The 20244-nt window shown below is 48.6% G+C and overlaps 1 protein-coding gene across 3 annotated transcripts in view; it reads right to left on the bottom strand.

Annotated features, from left to right (window-relative positions):
• Nucleotides 1-20244, bottom strand: part of LOC118507579 (nuclear receptor subfamily 2 group F member 1-B) — a 73380-nt gene that overhangs the window by 37144 nt on the left and 15992 nt on the right. For all 3 annotated transcript variants that reach the window (XM_036046233.1, XM_036046234.1, XM_036046235.1), the window contains exon 2: nt 17844-17993. In XM_036046233.1, the coding sequence (XP_035902126.1) occupies nt 17844-17993 (150 nt within the window). The remainder of the gene's footprint in view (nt 1-17843; nt 17994-20244) is intronic.

Here is a 20244-nt window from a genome sequence, read left to right as displayed (position 1 = left end):
ATCTCAAATTTAGTTTTCTCTTAACATCTTTAAGATAATCTTTACTGAGTGTAAAAATAGTATTTACTACCCGTATATACTCTCTCTTGTACATCACAAAAAGGTGACCATCACAATCTGTAAATGGGGGGAAACTATGCTATGCGTTATGTTGACAGCTTTTTACCCAGCTTCCGTTCCAGTCAATGGAGTCTTTGCATCGGTTCTCTTACTTTGGTTGGACACATCGTGTATCGTGCACGTGTCAGGCACACACATATTCTCTGTGGTCACTTCCACCTATCCCGAAGAGAGTGTGTTATCTTTTTCAATATCGGAAGCGCGCTTTTCAGCCGTAGAATGAGCCCATCCCGTGGCCGAGAGATATCCTGTGTCCCATTTTGTGCAGCGGAAAATTTTATTCCAGTCGACGGAACCGGACGTTAGCAGCAGCTCCTGTTTTACACCCATGTGCGTGCTTTTATTCAGCATCGCTTGAGTCCATTGAAAAGAGAACAATTTTTTTCTTTCCTTCGTTGCTTACCTTCATCAGTTGCTTCCGCCCGATAGTAATCGTGGAAAGCTCGTGGAAATAAAATTTGAAAAATAGGAAACCACTTTTCCGGCCCGGTAAAATGGAGGCGCTTTTTTATCACGAAAAACGAGCCAGACGACGGACCATGGAAAATGGCGATTTTTATGGTGGAAAATGTATAAAAACTATTTCCAAACCAACGACAACAAAAAAATCACGATCGGTCGATGTCAATTGGAAATACATAAATTTCTTTTTTGATTTTTTGCTCGCTCGAAAGTGAAGTTTGCAGTGAAAAAGCAAAAATTATTGACACCATTGTGAACATCAAGATTGGAAGGAAATTGGCCGGCAGGGAAAAATGATTTAGATAAGGGTCAAACCATTTAAAATAAATTGTCACCGGGTTGGCCTTTTGTTCACTAGCTGGTTGGAAAATTTATGGCAAGCTTTACGACTACAACCACACGAGCTACACAGACCAGGCAACAGGTTACCGAGTGCTTTACCGACGGCTGGGGACGGTTTAAAAGCTTAAAATCACTACTGTCGTACATGTAAAAGCGAGACACGTTTTACGATGAAATCGGATGGGGTTTATGTCGTTGCTGCTTGTTAGAGCAGTTGCCAGTAATTAATTGTTTACTCTCGCTACTGGAAGCTGTCGCATCGTTTGAAGGTCACGATTTTTCCAAGCAAGACAGCAGCATGATCGATCGATATAGGGTGAGGTTTAATGCACTCGTACTCCTGACGAATCCTTCATTGTGTAAATTTAATTCAAGAAATTACAATTCTGAACGTTTATTAGCGGATTTATTCGTTAAGCTTCCCAATTATTCACACAATGTTGCAGTCAGGCTCACGTTCGAGTGGTCCAATTTGTGGCACCCGGGGAGCGTGCAGCTCGTTTTCGAGCCCCAATTGAATTTTCCCTAATCGTCCCAAAACCGGACCCAATTTGCACCTTCGCGTTTCGGACCCACATCAATCCGTGTGCGGAATCAATTTCTACCGGCCACTTCAGAAAGTGTGATGCGAAATTTTCCAATTTTCCCTAACTGCCTTTACACCTCTGCAAGTGGTTGAGCGTTGTTGCGGTGTAAGGTAATGATGACCGCCCTGCTTCTCACCCGCGGCGTGACCGCAAACTCATCGTCGGGAATTATGGAATCGATTTTATTTGTACCGGTTTGGCTTAAGCTTTTTCACGTGCACAGCACACTGGCATCGGTGTGAAGCAAATGGGATCAAATTGGAAAGCAAATCGGACATTCTTATTGCACGGATCTAGATGCGCTGCCTTTGTTTCGTGTACGTGATTTCAATCAATTCTTCACGGTCGTTTAGAGTCGACCACGGGGTAAGCAAATGATGCATACCGGTTCGGGTCTCGGAAAATTCGTCCGACGAGCGGTCGGTGTGTGTAAGATGGCAGATAAGCAAAAGGTTCATTACCGCGACTAAAAATAACCACACGACTTCTCGACTTTGGTTTGCGGTTTTTTTTGCTGCTGTTGTTGTGTTCACAGTTAAGACAGTTTTTCCCGTGTAGAGTTTGATGGTTCTGGAGGAAAATTTCCCTTAAATAGGTGATTTTGTTTTCTCCGGTCTCGGTTAAGCACCACAAGCGACGAACCGCAATCATCGCAGTTTAAAAAGACATTAACTGCTGCTACATTTTTTTTCCGGCGAGTTTTCCTTGTTGGTCGAGAACAAAAAAATGGAGATAGCACACCTGCCATTGTAGCTGGGAGAAAGTAAAATCCCAGAACTATGTGCCTCCTGGTGTATCTACCAAGGCCCTGCTCACTCCGAAAGGGACTCGGTATCTTGTCGCTCGGTGCGTAATTTATGGACAACATCTTGCTGTTGTTTCCCTCATTGTTTTTATTTCCCTCATTTTCCACCAGCACTTGGCGTCGCCGTTGTCGTCGTCCCGCAGATCCTGGACACAAATTTGTACCGAAAAACCCTCGACCCGGCAGAGGAAAGGCGGGGGAACTCACTCTCTATCGCGTGCTCTAAACCGAGCGAGATAAGCGTTTTAATGTTACGAATGTTTGAGCGTCGGAAAGTAGAAGTGGAAAGTACATTAAATTTTATAGGTTTGTAGATACGATAGAATGTTGCAGTACACGGTGCGCTGGCATTTGTCGAGTGTAACTGCATCATGCCAAATTTACAGCAATCGAGAGATGAGAGATGGTTCGAAATGGTTGCTCCTTTATGTGTTGCCTCTGTTTGCATTTAAACACTCCAGGTCCGCTCCGCTCGTAAGCAACTCTTTAATGGAGCGTACGGATTTATCACCAACAGATGCACGGTAACTCCGAGAGGGCTCCAATAAGCATAATTTGATGATAGCCGGTTTGAGTAAATTTTTTTTTTTCAGTACCTTCTCATAAAGCACCCTTATTATGCGTTAACGACCGGGAAATCAAATAAACTCATCAGGCACGAGCGCTGACATCGAATAAAAATTCCACCCGAAGGCACCAGCCAGCAAACGAGTCCTTCTCATTCAATTGTCTCATTCACCACCTCGAATGCTTGGGTGCATAAAGCCCGTGGTTGCAAACCGGGCAAATCTGCAGCATAAGTCTTCCCACCCATCCAACCGATTATTCGCGATCGCGATTGGATTGTACGCTTCCAACGGGGTTTCGCGGGCCGTGCCGAGTCTGGCCTAATTTATATGTTTCAATTCAAGGACCCCGGATTCGCGAAAAACCCCCGGCGTGCAATGAATTATTTATATCTTTTCACACAGCATAAACTTACCGGTACCGGTCCGGCTCTCGTGTGTGTGTGTGTATGAGGTAACGATCTCTCGTACGGCACGGACGTATCCGAACAGTAAAGGGGTAGGTGTGAGTGGGTATGGTGGGTGAACTCTTTTGAATCTACCGAAAACGAGTCACAACGAATCTGTCGGCGTTCGGTGACAGTATCGAACCGACCGAACGGGTTCCGAGTGAGCGAAAGAAAGCGCGAAGGACTTCTTAGCAGCTCAAGAAATTCTTCCAAAAAGTTGCGAAAAAAAACGCAATCTTTCTTTCCGGAAAACCGGCACACAGCGTCCGCTCCGAGTCGGAAAAACGGGGAAGGGAGCGTGAAAAAATATTATTATAATTTATTTTTAATCTGATACATACTAATGTTAATCTTGCAAACTCTCGCGCTCTCCAACGCGCGCGCGATACCTGATACTGCTCTCCGTTCTTCGATGTCCCCGCGTGGACCGTGACTTTATGTGATACGCGCGAGAGTCCAGCATACAAACATATCCCCTCCCGGGGTATGTTGACGCTGTGGTCCGCGTGTGCGCTGTCGGGGTTTCGCGTTTCCTACCAAGAGGGCGGAAGCCTTGACCATCTTCACACACACACACGTTCCCTCTATATCTCCGTCTCTCTGTGGTTCTTCGTCCGCGTTCGCGAGATCGATGGTTTGTTAGTTTCATGTGCCGTTTTTTCCTCCTGCCACAGTTGTTTTGCCATATTTTTTTTATTCCTAGTCTCACCTCGCTCTCTCTCGCTCATTGCACGTTCCGTTCGGGTGGTACATGCGCGCCAGACGCACATTGTTGTCTGACTTTTGGGGAACCGGGATCCGGGAATTGTAATAGCTCCACACGGTTTCACGTTTAGTACGAGTAGAGTTACTCCGCCCTTTGCACTGTTGGCGTCCCAACGCTTCCTGGACGTCCGATCCATACGAGGGAAGAAACCTTCGATGACCCGCTGCAGTTGCAGTTGCAATCAGTGCACTGTTTTCGGTTTTTTCTTTATCTTCTCCACATAAAGCTCTGGTGAATAGGATTCACCAACACAGCGTGTCTGGGGTGGCCCTTGCTGTTGTTCTTCCTCGTACACTATGGGGATTCTATTTATCGACGGTTGAGATGCAGGTTTGGGGTTGCTATCTAATCCAGTGTGTGTATGTGTGTGTATGGTGTGCGGATACCGAACACACGGAGCTCGGTAGACAGATAAAGCCAGCTGACCTGACCGTAAACGATACAGTACCCTCAGCTCAACTACTCCATAAATCACCCTTTTTTCTCTTCTTCGATTTTAAGCAAACTTAGTATTGTGAATGAAAAGAGCTATTTTATATCACTATAAACCACAGAGTTAACTAATTTTAACCACCGCTCTAGCTTTTAGTTAAAACGCACGACCTTTGACACCGTGTGCGGTACTGGAAGTACACAGCCTTCCTACGGTCAGAGAGTGTCATTATCGGAAGGCCTGGTTTTTGTTTTGCGCGCCCGGTAAGCTAGAGGTTAGGGTACGCTTTCTTTGGCCGGAATGCAACAAAAAAACCCAATCGCGCGGTGCATCTTCCTTCAACCCGGAGAGCGAGCGATTCAGGGCAAACGGATAAAGCCGTACACAGCCGGCACGATCGGCGACCGAGCGTAAGATATGGGGATGGGCACGTGCACGAATGGGAGCGAGTGAAGAGAGGGGGGATCTGGAGAGGAAGGGCGGAAAGTGAAGCGATCCAGCATGCAGTTCTCGCGATTCCCGGCATATCACGAAGCATCATGGTGCGGTGCATCATCATAAAAGTTGAGGAATTTTCTCACGCTACGGCTCTGCAGCCGCGAAGCGAGAGTCCGACCGAGTGATGGCCCGTTGATGGTGCTGATGATGATAGTCATCACCAGGGCGAGCCTTCACGTGGCAGCAACAAAAACAAAAAAAAAAACTTCCCGTTGTCTTGTGCGGAGTTGGCAAGTTGGGAACGAGGCAAAAGAGCGCCCTCGATAGATTTTTGCAGTGATTTTGAGTCCCGGAAGAAAGCGGTTCTAGAGTTACAGTTTTTGGAAGAATCGGAACTGAGATCCAAGTTCTAGAATTTCTTCTTGATGTTAAGAATGCTTCGGGCAGGGAACAGGAGCATCAGTTTAATGTTGTTCCGCGAATCATTAATCACGCGTTGTAATTGAATCAATTAGTCCAGGACACTCTGATGAGCGTACGGAATGGGTGGAGTCCTTCAGATCCTGCAAGCGGACGTGGGAAACTGTCGATTTCGGGGTGAGTTATTGGGTGATTAATGGTATGCGATGTCAGGTAAAAAGGGGCCAAATGTCACCCGGACAAGCAATCCAACTTCCACGACTCGCATTCTAAGCTACCAGCACCCTGCAGCTCAAGCAGATATTGGTTTGCTACCCTTTCATTTGGAGATGTAACAGACTTTCCACCTTCGGGGCACGTAACACGATATTAGGTTACACCGATTCGAGTTCGTTTGTCAAATTTACAAGATTCGTCGGTTTATTGGTGAAATGAAATAAGCAAGAATTCTCGCACAGTCAATTTCGGCAATTCGTGGAACGCTCGTCTTGCAGTGGATTCACACACGGAGGGATCGTTTCCTTCGTCTTCGGCTACGTCTGCTTCCAGAACGGTTAGGTAATTCGCATCCACGCAACCGTTCTCTCACCCACGTTTCACGTTGCATCGGAAGGTTTTGTGTTGTGTATGCGCTGCACGTTTTCCTTTCAGTGCTGCGCGAGCAACATCGCCGCGCGCGTAACATATGCGGGCCTTCGGGTTTGATATTGCGGGTGTTTGTGCAGATTCTGTGCAATTCTACGGATATTTCGTTGGTCGATCGTTGTGCTGTTGTTATTGTTCTTTTGAAGGTCTTTTGAAATCAACCGGACCTGGGGAGGGTAGAGCGAGCGAGCCCATAAACGCAGCATCCACAAACCGCGTTCGTGTGGTGCGTACTGGGCGGGAATTGGGAATTGTGTGGATGGAACGGCAGCAGTTGCTTAAAATTGAATTTACACCATATGGTGAACTGGCGAACTTCGCGAGCCCCCAGGTTCCAGGTAATCCCGCGCGATACCGTGACTTTTTTTTTCGCTTGTACCTTCCACACGGTGGAGATTAAGCAGTTTCTCGCCAGGGAACGGTTTTGGGAAAGCATTCTGCCCAGACCACCGTTGCAGTGGAGCACGTTTAGTTTTGCGTAAAGTTCGACCGCGTGTGTGTGTGTGCGCGGGGTGTGTTGTTGTTGCGGGTGTTATTGTTACATCTGTTGTCCGGTTTCGGCTGTGCTGCGCTTCGGCGATATCTGCCCCTGGTAGAGGAGTGCTTCAGGCGAAGGATAAATTGTAGTGAGCATACACTTTTATATATTTTCTCAAAGTGTCAGATTCACTGCTCCAGAAGGGAGCACACGATGTGAACGAACTCAGTTTTTGTTTTCGGTGGAATGTGCCGTAACGGATGCGCCCGTAGGGGCTTCGTAATCGGTTACTAGAGGAAGCCTTGGCCTGTTCTCAAGTTTGAAAAAGTTCGGTAAAAATGTGAGCCAATGCGAGCGAACCAAGTCGATCGATGTGACGATCGACGACCTGGGAAACTTGCGCGAAAGCTGCCCGGGGTAGAGAGGAGGTCAAGGCGACCTACTTAACCGGTAACTACCCCATTCTGTCACCTTTCACTCGGTTGGACGTCTAATCGAAAACAAAAACCCCAGCAACCTCGCTGGCAACGTGCATAGACGATAGTTAAATCACCCCACTTCGTCCGATTCTATCGCGACGGTCCCGTAAACCGTATGACTGTCATATCCAATAAATCGCCTCATCATCACCGCAGCAGATCGGTGGTGGAGCAGCAAGCAGTGGAGAAGAGCAAAGGCATCAATCAAAACACTTGCCGCATTGTTTACAGGCCGTTCGCAAAACTAGGATCCTGGCCTGTCCGGGTCGCTCTCTATACTTTTAGGCGTACACCGAACTCCTATGGCCCAATCTGTGTGGCTCGGTGATGTTGGAAAATGCGCCAAGCTGTGCGTGTTCCAAGTCGTCCGAAGCTGACGTACCTCACGGTTCGGATCATCGATCTTGTCGCGCTCGGACAGAATCTCATCGTTCACCCTTTCTGGTGGCGCACTACGCAGACCACTAGCGCGTATCGATGCATGGACGTAATCGATTTTCGAGCCACACTCAACAACAACAACAAGCGCGCAGTGTGTGAAGAAAAATGTCGAAAAAGTAAAACGGGTGAAGCACATGACACGAAGGTGTAGGACGACGCCGGGCACGGGCAGCAGGCACTAAGGTGAAGAGTTATCTCGTAAGCCGAGCCGAACGAGTCCAACGCGCTCGCGCAGTGAACTGAAGACCTCTCGAGCAGCAAAAGGTCTCCCAGCTGGTTGGCTTCTGGGAGCCTCAGGTTAGCCCTTATCCACTTGTACGAGGGTAAGGAGTGGACGCTGCGGAAAGGGCATATCTTCCGCGTGTCGTGTCGAGGGCAGCAACGATACAGCACAACGAATGCACCGGTGGTGCACTCGATCCGAAAACCTTCTGGCAAGGTGAATACCGACTAATTTAACCATAATTATATATCTGTTACGTTCGGCTGCCCGGGCACCGCCGTGAAGAGGAGCTGAAGAGCTAAATCCTCGGTGTGGGTGATTGGATACTCGCTTTTTGTGGTCTGTTCGTCTGGAGTCATGTGAAGAGACTCCGGCCGCCAGTGCCCTACAGGCTACAAACGTGTGGCGCAGTGCAGAGGTGCATCCTCTTACCGGTAGGGTTTCCCCCTTCAGGGCTTCAGAACCTGGAGCTTCCGTTTGTAGCTCCAGAAACCAGATTTAACGTCACCGTGTTGAGTGTGTGCGAGTTCGGGCGTGAATCAAGGTTCCGTAAGTTACAGACATCTTTCTAACCTAATCTACCCGAACCGTCAAACGGAAGGGCATGCTAAATTTCCTTCACCGCAAGCAACACCGGCGTGGCAACAAACATTTTAACTTCACCCCTTCCTATGTTCGAGCAGGATAAGAGGAACTTCAACTTCATCCTGTGATCGTGATATACTTTTCACATCATCACGTGCGATAACTTATCTTTGCCTGACGCGCCAAACCAAACCGGAGAACGCACAGATGCGAAAGCAAAAGTGGTGGGTAAAGGAAGCACTTCGCGGCAAATATTCTGCCAACATTCTCCCGAGCGTTGCGCTCACTTCCAAAGTGGTCGAGATGATAAAAATCACCCCAACCGGCCGATAACCGGCCCGTGAAGAGGGCGCAACGAAAGAACAAAAAAAAGAAACACTCCTCGTCTTAAAGCTTGGGAAAAGTGCAAGCGAAACGAGACGATTCATCCCGCACCGAGAAGTCATAAATAAAATTGGAACAACCGCCGCCGTTGCCGTGGAAGTTCTTGCTGCGAGAAGCCGAGAAGACGGAGCACACTGTAGAACAAGTCACCATTGGATAGGTTTGCCACTACTCAGTATGGTTGGCGTGTGAGGGGGTTGGCTGGCGATCATCTTCTGGTGATCGAAGCAATGAGTCTTCGGGCGTTGTGTTTTACTGCGTGTATGTTGCGCTTATCGTAATAGAGGAGAGTAATGTGTAAAACGCCCGATGGGGAAGTGCGTTACGCTGCGAAGCGATATAGCGCTGCCCAGGAAAGCTGATTAATTTATATTCCCGTTTCAGGAAGGTTTTAACTACAATGTTTGCGTAGTTCGCCAGCGTCCAGGAGTATAGCGATGGGTTAAAGGCACGTCCAGAGATGCTGTTTCGTAGTCGCTTTTTCTTTTCGCACCTGATATGATAAAAAGCCAGGAGCATTACCGAGGTGTAACATCAACCAGCTCCGTGTCAGCTCTAGAACACGCGTCACAACAAAAGGCTCCGAAGCCTCGTGAAGATTGGTTTTTGCCGAGCTGCGAGAGAGATAGAGGGTTTGCAAAAAGCAAATAGGCTCCAGGCACCAGGAGTCCGGGTGTCGGATTGTTTGGGCCAGCTAAAAAGGTCCACGATTTTGGTGTGTCACCGCCGATGGTAAATACAACAACCATTTATTCATCCATTCTTCCCTTTGTTAGCCCTTAAAGCTCACACTTTTTGTGTCTCATTTTAGTAGGTGCCCGGCCGCACGGTGTGCTAAATGATGTTTAAATAGGATATCCTGGCAGAGTCCTGCACTCGAGGGCTTGACAAACCGGTGAGTGAGACACAGCCAGAGCAGCGCAAAGACAAACAGCCCCAGGACCTTGAGGACCGGCAAGGTGATGTTGTGTCAACGCATGTAATACACACGGAGGGACGGCATCGACACAACAGTGTGTATGGTATAAAAAAAGGTGAAGATTAATCACATTAGCCGAAACTGGCAGCCTCCGAAAGAAGAGGGATCGTTTAAGCGGTGAGATGTGTTTTTTTTTTAATAGTAATCGTCACTCTCCTCTTTGCAGCAAACAACGCCACAGCCTCCGAGGGTATACCGGTCGAAGGATTAAAAGACTGGCTGGCGGCTGAGGTTTGGATTGAAAAGACGTAAAAAAGGGAGATACATACAAAAAAAAAGAAGAACGCTCTCTGGTCAGCGTCGGGGAAGAAATTCTTGCTGAGTCAAGAGGCGCCCTGAAGAGGTTAACAACGTGCATGTCAACGGGAAGTGATTGCCAAAATGCACCCGTAGCGCGCGTACGGCCGAACTACGGTAGCACGAGCAGTTCAAATGGCAGCACTCCTCGGCTCCGTAGGTCAATCGAGTGGACGGTTCGGGAACTGTACGGCAGTGCGGTGCAAATTTGCCCCCAAAAACGGCTATGAATTATGGCTTTTTATCCAATTTTCGAAACACTTCACATCCAGACGAGCGAGAGAGAGAGAGAGATGTACCAGAAGTGTTTACGTTGTGTTGCTGGGTCCGATGATTGGTGAATGAGACTCGAGGCTTCTCCTTAATCGAGATTCTTAAACGCGTAGCATAACACTTGTAATCAAATTTGTTGGTGTGGCAATCAGAATGTTAACGGATCGGATCTTTCGATGCTGTGTGATGCTCTCGGAAAGTCGGAATTCATCGACCGCCGAAAAGTTGCTGTCTCACGCTGTAAACATTCCATAGAGCACACGTCTGGCGTGGCGTAGGAAACTGGGCACGTGCTTTCCGACACGCTTGATAGTCGCCACCCCTAATGGAACGATGACCAACAGCTCCAGCAATGAGCAATCAAAGCAGTGGGTGTCAAGACACCTTTTGGGTGCCTGTTGGTGGCTCCTCGGGTCGCCACTTCCAGCCGTCAGCGAAGCGATTAATGCCCCATTGAGCGGAGGGCGTCTATGGGCCGGGAAGCGAAGCATCAAAACTGTCTTGCGAGTGCCTCGGGCCACGAACGCTGTTACGAGCGATTATCGATGAGGATGATGCGATCGAACGATCTTCATCGATCGTTTTTAGAAGAAGTGAAAACCCATTTGAAACGTCTTCTGGGGAAGGTGTCGATGTATATGATTGGCTATTGACTTATTGTCTGCCCATCGTCAGGTTTGGCCCTGTCGCAGCGATCCCGGCTCAACGGCTCTCAGCACGGGGTTGAATGCGTCACCATCGTTAACCTCATTTAGCGTCCGATAATCGTGCACGCGCAATAATGTGCGCGTTCGGTCCACAACAAAGTTGGCATCCGTCGCGGTGCGGTCCTTTGCCAGGTATCATCTCACCAGTTTACCCGCGTGCGTGCGCATGTTGTGATTCTGTGGCCGATATCATTACGCCATCTTGAACAATTATTCAAATTACTCGCGAAACCCCTCCATCGGCACGGAGGCCCATGTCCATGTTCCAGTGTTCCCGAACTGTCAAACAGTGAAGTGAAGCAAGAACAAGACCCATTCCTACTGTCTGTTCGGTTGTCCATTCTACGGGTGGTAGCCTGGGAAGCATTCGGCTGGTTAGGGTGTACGAGCGGAAAAAAGTATCGAATATCCGAATCAGTTTCAGAACCACCGAATGCGACCACAGTCGACACACCGTTTGTGTGTGCTGCACACACTCGCACGCTCGCGTCCACTAGGCTAATTTTCCTGATCCCCAGTTGTCGACCGATCCGGAACGGAAATACGTAAACGAAACGATTCCCCCAGTGACGGTACCGGTCACTTTCCCAGCTCGAACTCTCCGCACGGTGTGTAAGCGGATACTTTCCTGACTGTGCGGCTGCTGCAGTGTCGGTGTGTCTCCACGGTCTCACCCGACGCTGCAAGACAGACAGGCGCGATCCCTCGGTACCTTGCGAACATCGTGTAGTTACCGTACCAGCGCTAGATTTCTGACCTCTGCCTAGATCCGGCCGGTCCGAACGATTCGGAAGATGTGCGCGCGGACAACGACGGGCAGGCAGGCAGAGGCAGGCAAGATAATTATCGACCGGACGTTTTGTACTGCCGAGAGTGCGGTATGTTTTGTCGTCCAAAAATTGCGCAAGCTGCACAGCCAGAGATTCAGACCAGAGGGACAAGATAAAGAGGGGACGCTCGGACGGGACCGTGCTTTGCTTTGCCCCGTACAGAAGAAAGACAAACGAGCTCGTCCGTCGTCGTGTTCTACTCGTCTGCCGAGATGTAAGACACTGGAGCGCGTCGCGAACAGGGGCGACCGAGGATTTCGGGACTTCTCCTGCATAATGAGCGTACGCAGAAATATTCGCACACATCCATTCGGGATTTGGCAGAAGGTTTTATGTTGGTGAAGGTATAGAAATAGGACAACGATGGGACAGCGTCGTATTTGCGCGAAAGCCCGGGGATGATTTGCATGGTTGAGTTTTTTTGGCTTCAGGGCCCGAAAGGAACCTGAAGGATTTTCATTTGCAAAACACAATCGGGGCTCCATTATGGTTCCTTTTGTGTGGCACGGAATGTAACGGAAGATGAGGCATAACTTAAATGGCAGGATGGACGGCCTTTACCTTCATTGGTCATGGTTTGGGACGATTGGGACTCATTCCTTGGGATAGGAGTAGCTTGTGCAAAATATTACATTGCTATGGACATATGATAAGAATCGCCCAAGTGCAACTGGCTCTGTACAATTCTTCCATCAAAAACAAGCTGCATTTTTGGAAGATGAATTTGTAACGGTTTCCTTTTCATTGAGTTTTAAATGGTCACGAGGCCGAAAGTAGTTAGGAAGCGTATCATGACGATGTTAGATTTGGAAAGGCATCGTGTCGGATGACTCCAGGAGAATGGATTACGCAAGTCACGCTACGAGTGAGATGAGCTCCGAGGAAAGTAACGTTGTCGATTGTTCTATTTACGATTCATTTTACCTATTTATTAGTTTTAGTAGGCTCGAACAGTGCGTTCGTTTGAATCTTCCATGTGGGCCAACCGTGCAACGGCCGTTTTCCATTCCGTTCCATCCCTTCTTCACCTGACGGGCACCTCCCAGAGTGGGCCTAATTTGATTAATCGTTTGCCATCACTCTTCCCGACCTTGCTCACCGTGGTCAAAGTATCCTTTTTTGTCCTGGCTGTTAACGCAGCCGGGGTAACTAACGTCCTCTTCAGTGCCGTGATCGGTAGGTTTAGCATTTTTCCTCTTAATTGCACAATTTCCCATGCAAATACCCCCGGCTGCGTTTGGCCGAATCGACCCCTGTCGGCATCGATGGCATCCAGTGTCCAGGATCCGGGATCTTCTACGTCTAGACTAGACCATCCATAGGGACAACATCATACGCGGTGGTACGCTCGAAGGTCAAATTTATGATCACTTATTAGTTTCAGGTGTTGAGAGACAAAAGGGGTTTAATGTAAACTTCGGCCAGACCCGGGAAGAAGGTGACGACCGGGAATCGCTCGGCAATCGGATACATTAGCGAGCATGCCACCAGTTGAAAACAGGGCGGACCATGGTTCGCATCAGAAAGGAGAACCTCTTGACGCGGCGTTCCTCGGATGAATCCTTTTTTTCTTGTTGTTGTTGCTCTCACCCCGTTACCTTTCGGCAAGCTTTGCCGGGATCGCCGAGGTGTCTTTTACCTCTTCGCCGGAACGTTCCCCGAACGCAGGGTTGGAATGGACGGGGCGCCTGTAAGCTGTGAGATATGCCAGCGGCAAGTTTACGGTATTTATGATGCTGTTTTGTCATTTAAAAAATGGACATTTTATTTTAATTAAGTTTTTCCCCGTGCCCGGTGCCCTTCGGTTTTGTTGGAAGGTCGTCTAAGCGTCCTAACCCTTTTTTTGCTGCACGAAGTACGATCGAATAATGTCGTTGTCCTTGCAGGTTTGAGAGTGTCCTGTTTCCTGTTGCGCGTTGATATGTCGGCTCGCACGGCTTGATTATTCCTGATGACCAGTGGTCAAAACAGTTCCTTTAATGTGTGTCCCTTTCGGCGGATTCGATCCAAAAGTTCTCACCAGGGCTTTAGAGGACATCACGGTGTGAGTAAGGGGAACTTGGAAACACACGCTACCTGAAGATATGGGACGCAACTCTTCGAAGCCGCTGTTTTCGAACGCTTGTGGTCGAGAAAGTCGAAAGAGCAGCTTCCATTGAGTTTTTGTATGTTTGTGTTATCAGCGCGTCTTGATCGATTTGAGTGCGCCGCGCACTATTGTTCCATTATCTAGCGCTTGACGACACAATAGAATGCTTGTGCTGCTTGCGCCCAGTGAAAGAAATATTCATTCATGGCTTCTTAACGCTTGGCTCCGAATATCTTTCTCGAGTGTAATGAAACACACAAGCCTCTCCCAGCGCTACGATCCCACCAGCCAGATAAGCAGCAGCCAAACCCTGCTGCGGTCGGTGGTGAAAGGCCCAAACCTGGATCAAGAATCTCAAGACCCCAATTCTCATCGGTTCTTGACACGAACGCACTCGTTGTGAATCCTTTCCAGCCGGAAAGGACGCACTTTTACGCTGGCGAAAACAGCGTTCAACACACATCCATACACAGCAACAGGCATCATAATCATCATCATCATCGTTGTCTTCGCTGCCGATCATCATCCACCCACCAGCGTGAGTGATTGTTTCTCGCCAGCGTTTTTATTTTTCTTTGCAGGGCGAAAACCGCAACGATCCAGCTCTCGCCAAACGGCAACTTATTCGTTCCGCGTTGAAGGTGCTCGAAGATTTCGAAGCCCCCTCTTTCGCTTGTGAGGCCCGGGTCGGAGATTCCCATTCGCCTTCTCTTTTCACGTGCGATCTGGAGCATCGCCATCATTCGGGGTGTGTGTTGTGTACATACATACACGGTGAGCGACGGAGATCGTAAGACCGTGTAAGAATGTATGTTTGAGGCTTGTATGCAGCGGCGTTATTCGTGAAGGAGTGTTATTTTATGATTATGTTTTATGCTTTTTTCCCCCAGTCTCCCGTCCCCCGCCCTCTACGGAACGGTTGTTCTCGTTCCAGATGCCGAATCCCGATCGCGTCTCGTTCACCTTTATCCGGGTGTATGCCGTTCATACTCATTCGATTACATCGCACAATCCCATCCTGCTGAGACATGGGGGGGGGGGGGGGAAACGGTGCCGAGTGCCGAACCTTTGCGCGCTTGCCAATAGTTGTTAACAATATAATCATCAATTTGCGGAGTGGAATGGATCGGGCACCACGATACTATCTGTGTTCGCTTTGGTGGAGAGAGCACACGCGGGACACGCTGTGGACGGTGGATTTGCGATCCGACCAGAGCGTGTGAAAATGTGCGTTTTCTTATAATCGATCGTGAGTGCAAATGTACGATTCCTGAGCAGTGGAGCACCAACTTTCAACCGTGCGTAGGTAGGTACGGTCTGGAGACTTGAGATTTGTTATAACTTTCTCATCTTCGTTTTTTAGGTCTACTGATGCTGCCATTCATATGGAGGTACATCGGGTATCGGGTCAGGAAGAATACTTTCACCTTCATCCACCAGTCATCTGTCAAATTGTGGCCAACGTTTCGGCAATCGTTCCTTCCTTACGCGCGTGCGTGTCACGGAAACAAAAACGTCTAAACCCGTAATCTTCACACCAAATCCCGTTGTTCTCGGTGGTGATGTCCTTCAGTCGGCGTTGGACCCTTTCTCTCCATCCCTCAAGAACTTTCCCTCGATGCAATCTAGCCCTGTGGCTTTTTTTGCCGCAAGCTAAATGCGGATATGTGTGTGCGTACGTTCCCCTTTCTCCTTTTTTCCGGTGACCTCGATCCCGCGATCGAATGAACCCTTCCGGTAGGGAGGACATATCCTTGCGTAAATTGAACGCCGTCTTTCGACCCTGTCCCATGCCTGCAAGGATTACATGCCAGCAGTAGTGACCGTGTCCATCCTTCCTAGACCTTCCCAATGAATTATAATTTATTCCAACGGTCAGTTCCACAGTGTCTTGATTTTCTTGACCAGCCGACAAGACACTGACCTGGTGGTGGACAGTTTCGTCTTGGTCGATTCTCAGCGCGGTGAGTTTTTCCCGGCCGGACAATAGGGGTCAACTAGGGATGATAGAACAGCATAAACCGGTTCCTCCACAACACCCAAAACGGGGGTTGCTTTTGGTCCGTTCTCACAGCAACTTATAAATCCACTGGTTTGTTTCTCAGCGGATTAGTGCAAGACCCTTGGGCGGCGCTGGTCATCCTTTTCGCTGTAAAACGTTCCGATCGAGTTCCGATGCCGGACAGTGTCCAGTCATTATTGTGATTATTTTTCGTAATATTTTTCGTTTGCGAAGGGTCTGGCCATTCGTCCTTCGGAACGGGCAATAAATCTTCCACGAAGCTGCAGATAATGGTCGTCCGGCTAAGGAAATGGTTCAAATATTACCATCACCGATACGGTGCGATGTCTGGTCAATTCTTGGCCTTGGTCCGAATTTTGGGCGACCGTCTTTTGTTTCTAATGGTATGGCTAAGAACCGTATGGCGAGGAGGAAAATATCCGTGAACCCCTTCTTCTTGTTGGAAACCTTTCCCAACAAAGGACCCGACTGCGTAACGGATTCGTAATGTGTGTTCTAGGACCGGGTATATTTGTTTTAAATATTAAAAATCATAACGATTTCATAAATCATCGTCCTGTTATTTTTTTTTTTTGCGTGCGCCACAGGAAACGAACATGACATGAAAATTTCCGTTAGCGTTCAAACCTAGTTGAAATGGAGTAAAATCGGGAAAAGGAACATGTACGCTAGGTAGCAATGTTTTTGACATGCAGCCACTCAAGCACCGTCAGAACCGTTTTGACACGCAATTGTTTCGAGTGTCACGAATCACGTCCACACTGCAATATCCTTAGGATCTCAATTGATTCTTCGCACTAGCAGCGGGATATGTACTTGATGAGAGATCTCATCGACCATGGTTCACGCATGGGAATTCGATGGGGACCCATCAGGATACGGCATCGTTCTCATCGATTTTGAACTCTCCGGAAACATAACCAAACAAAGTCAAGAATGTTGTGATCCTCGGTGAAAATCGATTGCAGCTGAATGATAAGAGAGGGTCACATCGGGTGCACTTTCGATGAAAACAAGATGTCAATTACATCTTTAAAAAATCCCCTAAAAGAACTCGGAAACAGTAACCGCTTTTTTCCTGTAGGTTAGGGCAAATCGCGCCCAGGATTCCTATGGAGAAGTCGCGTTTTCAGCCCATGCGGTGAACAATCGCTTTTGGTCCTTTTCTTCCTAGCATGACGCCTTGGCGCGTCGCGATGGCGAGGTGTTCACGTGGAAACGATATTATTGTTGCCGCCTTTCAGAACAGTGTCAAGCGTAGCAATAGCGCAACGATTGGGGGAAATAGCACAATCTTGAGAAAAACAGTAATTACTTAACGATACCTCCCGAACGCACGCATTATGCGCCCGCGGCCAATAACGGAAGGGTTAATGTTTTGCTTCGCCGAAGGAATACATTAGGATTCCTCACCGGGTTGTTATGTTGGAAGCACGAAAAAAGCACAACAATACTTCCTTCTTCGGAAGCATCAAAACAGTATGGTACTCCGGGCAAAGTAGACTAATTGAATGAATTCTCAGACTCGATTTCTTGCAGATGGTGTCGTTAGTAGTGGGTCGAGGAATTCCAGCAAGCGCGAAGATTTCGCGGACTCTGATTCGGTACACCGTGGGACGCGTATTTGCTTGGGGAATTTTAAAGAATTCCACAACGATGTCGCCAATTTGACAGCAGCTTTAGAATGTCAGCAACCTACCGCGGGTCGATGACGATAGCCCGCCTCAACCTACACGGGCAACTGTTTGACATCGTTTGTCACTTGCGACGTGCGAATGCGGTAACGGCTTTTTAGGTTGCACTTCACACACACAAAGCAGAGCATGGCTTCTTCATAGCCCTTCGGTGAAACAAAACGAGCGCAAAAAAGGGGGACATCGAATCTAATTATCTAGAACTGTAGACACCCACTCTAGACTGTGGTGAGCACCGGCTCCTCTAATATTATGTCATGACGTGTCGTGCTAAGGGCAGGATAAGAAAACTGAAGACAGTAGGTAGAGTAAAAGTGTGTGTGCTTACCTTCACGTCGCATTCCCATTTTGAGGCACTTTCGTAGTCGACAGAACTGACACTGATTTCGGTGGTGCTGATCGATCGGGCAATTCCGATTGCCCCGGCAGGAGTAGGTGAGATTCCGTCGTACTGAGCGTTTGAAGAATGATTTACAGCCTGCGAAATGAAAAAAATGGAAAACAGGAGTTTAGCTGGGAGTTGCTGGTGATTTCGAACATCGTACATACAGGACAATTCAAGTTTTTCATACACATTAACGACATCAACACGTGTGGGGGTCGGTCTTTTGACGGCTGGTCAAATGTCGATCGATTACGATGAATGTGAAGCCGACGGACTACTCTGATCGATGGATGAAGCTATTTAGCTGACTTTCGCTGGCCATCAGAAGGCGCGATCAGGACCAGTTTTCCAAGGGGCGTACGCCTTTAGCGCCACCACCATCCGGACCTTGCCCACCACCCAACAGCGTGTGCTGGGCGGTGTAAGCTTTTGGCCTTTTTTCGTGGAAAGATTAATTAGTTTAACCTCCCTGTCGGTGTAATTAGCCGAAGTGACCGCGGTCGCTCACTTACCGGCCGTTGTTGCCGCCTTCGGTATCAGTGAGCAATGATCTTTGGCGGGCGAAAGTTGCGGCTTTTAGGCACACGGGGGAACGGGTTCTTCGATAATGACTCGATAGGATTTCACGTGCGTGCGGCTCTGTAGCAGAGGACGAGCGTTCAAGGTGATGCTCCAGTTGGGAACATTTTAATCATCCATCAAGGTAACCCCGAGCGAGCTGACGAACTTGCCAACCTTTGCGGTCTCCTGCCGTTGAGAATGAGAGCAATTTGTAGTGTTTTTTTTTTTGCGTTCGCTCCAATCCTTCTTGGGCTTGGTAATGTCGCACAACAAGAACAGTTCCTTAAGGAGCAGCGTTGCCCAGCGTTATCCAGCACCATATAAATCGTACCAAAGAAACGTGCACTCACACTATGGGGGCCCCTATTCTTTTGGGAAGTTGGGAAAAAAGGGGCCGATCAGGATAAACTGTCAAACAATCGGCATCGTTCACCGGGAACAATCGGGCTCCTCCTGGGGCGAGAGAGCGAGTCGACGGGAAGTCTTAATGGCGAAGAAGGCGGTAACGGTAACATTGTAACCAAATCGCTCCAGGGTGGGTCCTATTAATTAGGAACAATTTCATCCCAGCGCATATCCTTGCTCGCTTTTGCACCGCTCGAGGGCAAGCCGGTCGTCCAAATGTCTGCGTTTCGTGAGCGGACTCCTGCTGACGGGAAAGAATGTGTGCATTACGCAGGATTGCTATTGGCCTAGCTAGGGTTGTTTTTACGTTTCATTCTTTACGTCAACCTCAAAAAATGCTGCAAAACGGCCCAACAACGAGCGATGAAGCACGGATAGACGAATTGCATTCCGAGGGTGCACATGTGAATGGGCCACCAAACAATGCATTGGAAGTTTCTTGCTTTACGTCAACCGGAGCACCATTGTGTGCCACAGGAACACATTGTGCGTATTTAGGCGGAGCATGTGGTCATTTCGTAGAAAGAAAAAGTTTTGTACTATGGGACTTGCGGCTACAGAGCCGAGCGAAAGGATACAGCACCTCAACAATAGCTGTTGCTCCAAAGGAAATGGTTGTTTCACATTCATTTGCATAACACTTTGCCGTCAGTTCCGGAGCAGAAGAGTCCGGTGAGTCGGTCGATGCATTTTGTGAAAAGCAAGCCACTTCTCCTAGGTTCCCGGAATAGATATGGTTTAGCCCTTTGGGGCAGCTGCTGGTGGGCCAATAACCTCTTCCCACTGCGATATTTGCAAACCGTTGAAGCCGAGCCAAACGCTCGGCCTGGGAAAGATCGTAAAACCCGGTAAGCTTCAGTTTGGACAGATTGATTTGCGGAGAAGCATAAATTTCTCTTCCGGCGGTGGTCTGGTCGCATTGGCAGTCGTGTCTAATTGACACTCACCTCAACCGCGACCACGTTGGAGCGGCGTTCGGTCGGGTCTGGCTATGCAACGGAGTGCATCGTAAAGTTCGGAACCCACCCAGAAGCAAACTAGAAGCGCTCGCAACCGAGGACACCTGGAAAGAGACTTCGAAGACAATTGTTTCCAATTCGGTACGGTGTCCCGGAACCGCGGTTTTGGTTAAAATGGGTGATAAATTGAGTTATAACAACTCACTACGGACAGGCGCAAGAAGGACTCCCCGGATGGATGGGGGAAGACCGATGCGAGTTCGGGTTTTGTTTTTGCTGTGCACTTTTACGCACGAACTTTAACGAATATGAATTTCAATTTTCAACCACAAACCGCCACCACCAACGATGACGCCCCCTGCGTCAAGGATCAATCAGGCATGGGGGGGGAGAGGCCTTTGAAGTGAAGGCTATAAATC

Source organism: Anopheles stephensi, chromosome 2 (assembly GCF_013141755.1).
Source record: "Anopheles stephensi strain Indian chromosome 2, UCI_ANSTEP_V1.0, whole genome shotgun sequence".
Lineage (NCBI taxonomy): Eukaryota > Metazoa > Arthropoda > Insecta > Diptera > Culicidae > Anopheles > Anopheles stephensi.
The sequence above is the reverse complement of the archived record's forward strand: the minus strand, read 5'-3'. Positions and strand labels throughout refer to the sequence as shown.